Raw genomic sequence first — 7,153 nt, 5'->3', positions numbered from 1 at the left:
CCCCGGTGTACAGAAGTCCTGCAGAAAGCCAGCCTCCAGCCATGGGACCAGGCACTAGGGCATGGTACTCCTCCGCAGCGCCCTCAGCAGCTGCTGCCCCATAACCAAGCACAAGGCTTTAGAAAATAGAAAAAAATGAAAGATCTTAAAGTGAAAAGGTCTATGACACACTCATACACATATATATTAGAAACTATTCAAGCTAAGACTCTAAAAGTTCTTACTTTAAGTCCATTTCTGAAATGCATTTTAAGTGCAAGTTGTGCTTTTTCATGTGCTTGTGATGCCACTATCACCATTTGTCAACTGCCTTCCAGCGCTGCGCGTGCTTCCACACAGAAACAGCCAGGGAAGAAATACCCCACATGCCACTTTACAGGCAGGTAACATTTTCCAACTACTTTTAAGACCAGCATGGCAAAACTAGGGCTTACAGACACCTAGTTAACACACGAGTCATCTTTACCCATAAGCATAGTCCTGGTGGCATCAACCGGATGACATGCATGGAGGAGGGTTTCCGCAACAGGGCCCAGAGCAAAACGGTTTGCAGCGAGAATCACTGGTGCTCCCACGTCACTGCCAGGGACGCTGCAGAAGCCAGCGCCACCATCACAAGCACTCTCGGTACTGCTGCGGAAACTGCCTGGGGGGTTAGAGCTACAAGGGCCCCTTCACTTCAACAGGATGGATCTCCAGGACTGAACTTCAGTATCTAAAGGATGAAATGGAGAGTGAAAAGCACAACAGAGTCTCACGTATTATAACACCATTGCAGGGGAAAACACCCACCTTGCATTTTTAAACAATTTATTGCATAATGTCATGATATGTGACTAAATACATTTCAGGCTACAGCGAGCGCAAAAAATCTCTAAAACCGTAAGTACTGGCGATACTGCATTATGAAAAGGAAAAGAACGGCAGCGCTTAGTTAGAATTGATACAAATTAACACATCTGGGATTTTGTTTTGCCATTTACAAAACAAATAGCCTACACTGCAAAACAGCTAAACCCTAAGTGATGGAAAATGCTGGGACTTCGTATCCGCCTTCTTCCATCCAAAAGTCTCCAAGACACTTCACTGATGCACTGTTGTTTGAATGCAAATTATTGCAAAGACAAGTTAAGTGTCCCTGTATTTCTTGATTTGTAAAAGTCAAGAGATGTTAGGCTAAGTCCTGTCCCCTTTTTCTAGCAAACCTGGGGCGAGGGGGGCAAACTCCTCCAGATTACTTCTGGAGCTTTATTATTATTCCACAGGTGAAAAGACAACATATAGAAGAACTTCACATAAAACAGTTCCCTCATATATATTTTTTTTAAAACGTTAAGATAGTGCAACTTTTTAAAAACACATTTATCACAACACAAATTAATTCCTTGCATTCAACTAAGTTCTCAACGTTATACCTTGGCACACAAAACAGGAATTTTGTTTCGTATTTAAAAAAATCCACACCCTGGGAGAAAAAAAAAAAGCAAACTGGCCAATTCTTCCCCCATTTATCTAGCAAAACCACCTTCTTCCTTCTGCCATTCAGTAAGTATAAAACAGGCTGTACAAGCCTCATTTCTGTGCTAAGTTAACTTTTAGAATTAAATAATTAAAATAGTTTATTAAAAAAAAATAATATATCCCCCCCTCTCCCCTGAAACACTGCTCATAGACAAACTGAATGGAAGTTTGTATTTTTTTTTTTCGATCTGCTTTGCACGCAATTCCCCTGAAAGGAATCAGAAACAAAGAACTGGTTTGCACGTTTGGTTTTACTAAGTTGTACCACGTGAAACGTAACAACATTGTGCACCGGAGCATGGGGGTCTTCCTCCACCACCCTGCTTGAATCTCTTGTCTTCAGTTCAAATGCACCTGGGTGAGTAACTTAGACCAGGTTTCCTGGTTTCCGGTCTTGGCCTTTGCTGGGGACTATTGTGCTCTCTGAATTGTTCTGCTGAAACTGAAGTCTGCTCCCCCTCTGCGAAGAAGGAGGCGCGTTGCTGTGCTGGTGATGGAAAAAAGAGGAGCCTGGGTAATGCCCCATGACCTCGCTGTACGTCGGGGGTGGTCCTTCCATCCTTCCATTACTGCTGTAGTTGGTTGCACTTATGCCCGAATTGCTGCTTGGTGGGCAGGGGCCCCCATTGTACATCGAGATGTCTATCAAGTCGCTATCAAAAATGGTTCGGTTGGGCGGTGCCCTGACAGATTCCCGGTTGAGCTCCATCTGCTGTTCTGGGTCCCGGAGCTGCAGGGTGCACGGGCCTTGGTACGGCGGTGGCTCTTCCCCATCAGAGAGGGAGATGGTTGGAGGAAGGTCAATCTCATGCTGCATGTAAGGGTAAGTGGGCTGGAAGCGACTGAAACGGTCCCGCTGCATAAAAGATGGGGCGGTAAACCTGTCCCTGGACCTTGGAGCATACATGATCTGAAATGGGAAGAGAAAGACACGTGACCCCATGTCTGAGCACAGCATTCTGGGTGCTCTGTATTTATGATCAACTGATAAAATGGAAAATGCTTCTCTTCACCACCTATCTTAGAGATAAAACCCAGCTGATACGGTGCACTAGTGCTCCCACACACATGCATGTGAAAAGAAGAGGTAGGAGTTACAGGAAGGATCTAACACAAGATACCTGAGAACAGCTTCACAAAGGAAGACCAAGACCCCGCACAGCTCCTTCTGACATTAAAACATGCAGAACCAAGAGAAAATGATTCTGTTTCTGTACATAGGCAACACTTTCTCTCTAGTCTTGACAATTAACTGGTTCTATGAAAATGTCCTAATACTGAATTTCAGCTGCACTCTGAGCCTCCCCCTCCTACTCAGAGTTAATGTAATACCCTGCATCACCAAAGAATTCAGATGGTCATTTTAGTACATTTTGTAAAGGCCCAGCATATCTCACGCCTTCACCACCAGAGTGTATCAGGTGTCCTCCTCCTCCTCAGTTCTCAGCCAGAACCTGGCCTCCGGGCAGGACCTGCAAGGCTTCTGCACTGCGAGTGGAAAAAATGTCCCCGACACATCAAGTGCTGGAGAAGGTCAGGCTTTACAAGAGGAAGGGTTTGAGATACTCGTGAAGACCTATTGCTCCTCGCTTTGTCTATCCCAGATCTAGACAGACACACCAGCTTCTTAGATTTACGTCTATCAAACTGCTCTTCTCATGTTTGGGAGCATGCAGGGTCTTTAGCCCCTGACCCTCACGGATGCAGGGTCAGCACCAGGAAGTTTTGCTGTTTGTTGCAGGAGAGCTGGGCCACTCGGAGCAACACACCCACAAATTATCACAGAGACCAGGGATCTGTGCCAGCCAGAAGAGGGGAGACACTGGTGATGCGCTGTGTGTTGTAAATCCAGTGAAAACACAAGAAGAGCAACTGGTCTCCCAAATTCCATTGAATACTCAAATTACTCAGCTACTGCATGAAGGAGACAGCTCCATCACTTACCTGTGAACGCCTACTATGATAAAGCTGCTCCCTGTATCCTGCCTCTCAACTTACACCGGAAAAGCTTTATCTACTAAACAGACACGCGTTTTTGAAAAGAGTCAAATATACATAACGGTAAAGAGGAAAGCACATTGGTGAAAGTAATAAGAAATCTGTCTGTACCTCTGAAGCACCCTGGCGTGAAACCAAGCTTTCTGAAGGCCACAAGCACCCTTCCTGGAAATGTAGAAAAACACAACAAAAGAGAAAAATTAATAGATCACATCACCATTCTGCCCTAATACCATGATTCTTCGGATCAGTCAGCTTTTAAGAACTGTCTGTCTCTACCTACAGAGAGGTGGTAAACAAGTAATGTCCAACCCCTTGCTTTCCAAAACCAGAGCAAACAGCAGCTTTGTACCCAAGCAAGTCAAGCTTGCTCCATTTTGTGAGTGCCGAGATGCCAATCCCAGCACCCAGCCTCACAGGCCATAAGGACACAGCAAGCCAGTCGCAGCTACAAGCATGTGGCAATGTTCAGAGACGACAGGAGGAACTTCAGTTCTTGCGTGCTGAGGGGGTACCCATCACCTCCCAAGCCGTGACGAGGCCACATTAGCACGGTCAGCAGGTCCAACAAAGCTGACCTGCCAGCCAGGATCCCAATTACACACCAGAGCCAGAAGAAACCTGGCATCTGTAATCTCAGTGAAGTGACAGTCACTCTGAACCCAGGTATATTCTGGTCAAAACTATCAGTTGCACAATTCCCACCATAAATAGTAATTAAGCAGCTGAGGTTTTAGACACCGGTTCCCCTCTTAAACCACTTCCCCAACCACCTTTTCAGGCCAAAGTATTTTCTCTCTCGTGCCTTGAAAGGCTGCTCTGACACCGTACCAGCACTCAGGGCAGAATAAAAAGGTGAAGAACAGGTCAATGTGGGATAACAGTTTAAGGTGTATCATTGTTTTTCTTCTCAATTAATTGTTTAGAGTAGCAGTAACTACTGCAATGCATTTATTCTATTGGAAAATTCCAAAGCTGAAAAGGACATCTCAGAGAAGCTATAAAGCACAAAATTTCAGTCGTCGTGCAAAAAAAGAAAATCAAAACATTGCATGGTCATGACTATTTTCTTGGTGCTAATTAAAGTTTTATAAGTTTATAGACTTAAGAAATTTCAGGAATGGGAAGGAAAATGCATACTGTCCCCAAAAGCATTACCCTGTATAGACTACTTTCAAATCTTACTGTACTGCTTTTTCTCACCATAGCATCTTTCAACATATTTCGGATGTAAAAATAGAGCTAACTAGATGTTCATCATGACACTCAGAGACCAAAAGCCGTCTGTGATCTTGTCAGGAGAGTCCACCACAGAGGAAAGCTGCTCTCAGAGGAATCTCCCACAGGATTCAGCTGTTAAGGGAAATGCTTTGAATAACAAAGCTCGTCAATCACTTCTCTTCTCTAGCTTTAGAGAGCAGAGACAGAGGGAGGCTGACAATTGCAATTCTTTATAACTTCCTTTTGCAAGTATCCCCATTTGTAAAGGTCTGATATGAAAGACAAATCTTAGGTAGATTCATGTATTTCAGTGCCCATATAAGGTTTTGTCAACAGCAGAAATTATAACTGTGTAAGTGTGTGTGTATATATATATATAATTGTGGATTTATATTCTCATATCCATTGCTTTCCAATTCTCCGTCACCCAGATGCCCTCATTTTGAAACATCTGAGGGTGTATTTGCACATTTAAAGGCAATGAGGTTATCAGCAGCTGACCCAGCAGGCTCCAAGCCTGTTGCAATTGTTAAGTAAAACATGTTAGTCAAAGCTAAAGTGCGCAATCAACTGCCCATGAACTACAGGCCATATGCAGCCCAATGGCAGACTCCCGAGTAATGGTTTGAAAAATACAAGTGTGTAGCTTTATGTTTAGTGCCACTGTCTCAGTCTCTCCTTTCATGTGTTCAGGCTCAGAAGAGACGAAAAAAGGCAAAACCAATGACCCAACCCAGAAATGAATTCAATCTACCACCACCACTCATGTTAATTAAACTCCCTTATGAGAGAGAGTTTCCAGTGTGGAAATGGAAACAATAACTCCCATCCTAGGGCCCATCTCCTCTAAGGCAGGAGAGTAAGAAATGCTGAGAGAGATGGTACAGTATATGGAGATAAACTCCTCGTGCTGAGATGGAGCAGGACCTGCATGCTGAGCCTTGGCACACAGACCTGTTACCAGCAACATTTAAACAGAAACAACTTGCTAAAAGAGTGGTGTTGCCCATTACTTCTACTGCTGATGCCTGAATCCCAGTACAGTAGAAGACTCTGCCTAGAAGCACTGCAGCTGCTACAGGGACTCCACGGAGTGCAACCGGGGTGCTGGGGTAACCAGACCAACACGATGAGACCAAAGGAGCCCAAGACTCTCCCCATTTGGGCTAACTACTCAAGGAGGTAGACAGCTTGGGATGCAGCTGAACTCCAAGGCTGTGAGATCCTTTGGATGCAAGGATGTGTAACAACATGGCCTCTGTGACAGCGTGTCTGCCAGCCCTCCTGTCACTACCCCCTTCCCTAGGGCTGGTTAGCATGTCCTCAGCATGCCCACACTTGGAAAATACCAGGCTCGCACACCATGTGCAGACCAACTTTATCATGCATACACATCAGGTCCAGCGCCACAGTACGGGATTCTCTGATCACCACTAGATTAATCCCAGACTAAATAGCCCAACATAGGAAAAAGCACTACACTCTTACTTAGTGCATGGATGAGTCTTAAAATGGACAGCAAGAGAGGCAAGGAGAAACGGAAGGAGCTGGCAGGTAACTGGGTTTCCTGCACTCAGCTACAGAGGAACCCCTGAATCTTTCTAGGACACAAACTTGTTGTACAGTGATCTGCAATGACAAATACAAACGTATAAAACTTTAAGAAGAAAGCACCAGACAACATGAGAAGACGAGTACAGAGAGGAGGGAAAGAAAGAAAGAGACAGTGAGCAACGTGCCAGTGCTTAATTATGAATGGCTCTATGGGGTTTATATTTATATGTATTTGAGGGATATAACAGAACAGGAAAATCATTTATGCTTAGTATCACACACTAGGTACATGCTATGTAAAAGGATAAGGGGTATTTTGCTAGGTGCCTCTGAGGCAGACACAGTAGCTCGGGACTGAGCTGTGCAGCTCCTGCTTCAAGGCTGGCCTGGGAACTGTCAGCTTGGAGCAAAGGCAGACTCCACTCAGGTCTGTCTGCAACCAGTTACTTGGACACGTCCTTCTGCTAACATCCCAAGGCTAAGAGAAAAGTTAGGAAATTAATAAAAAAATTTAACACACTGAAGCACTTTGCTGAATCTTGCCCTGAAATGCTATAGGGGTTTTCTGTGCTTTGCCTTCTATTGGTAAACCCCATCTCCTCTACAGAAGGTGGCACCTTGTCTGGAACAAAAGAACTGCATTCAAACATTTGCCCCATCTTCCCAAGTTTGGTCTTTTCAGTCATTCTGCATTCCTGAAATCACTGCATCCACCACATATCAGGGAAATAGCACTCCCCTGCACTGGGTAGATACAACTTAACCCAAGGGTTGCTGCCCCCACACCCCACTGTTCTTGGGGTGATGGCAAGGGGTTGAGAGGAGAAAAAAGGAAAAAAACTCAGTGTTACAGAAGAAA

General features: G+C 44.7%; 1 protein-coding gene across 2 annotated transcripts in view; it reads right to left on the bottom strand.

The window, feature by feature from the left end:
* Window positions 1-1,754: 1,754 nt before the first annotated feature.
* LOC104620512 (low-density lipoprotein receptor class A domain-containing protein 4-like) overlaps window positions 1,755-7,153 on the bottom strand; it is a 13,835-nt gene continuing 8,436 nt past the window's right edge. The window contains exons 2-3 of one of the 2 annotated variants that reach the window (XM_010286754.1): window positions 3,631-3,684; window positions 1,755-2,431 (exon numbers count right to left, since the gene is read on the bottom strand). In XM_010286754.1, coding sequence (XP_010285056.1) covers window positions 1,889-2,431; window positions 3,631-3,684 — 597 coding nt within the window. In that variant the 3' untranslated portion in view covers window positions 1,755-1,888. The remainder of the gene's footprint in view (window positions 2,432-3,630; window positions 3,685-7,153) is intronic. The other variant, XM_010286756.1, reaches the window with a different exon arrangement.

Source organism: Phaethon lepturus, unplaced genomic scaffold (genome assembly GCF_000687285.1).
Source record: "Phaethon lepturus isolate BGI_N335 unplaced genomic scaffold, ASM68728v1 scaffold9025, whole genome shotgun sequence".
Classification (NCBI taxonomy): domain Eukaryota; kingdom Metazoa; phylum Chordata; class Aves; order Phaethontiformes; family Phaethontidae; genus Phaethon; species Phaethon lepturus.
Note: the sequence above shows the minus strand (reverse complement) of the source record. Positions and strands in the feature narration are given on the sequence as shown.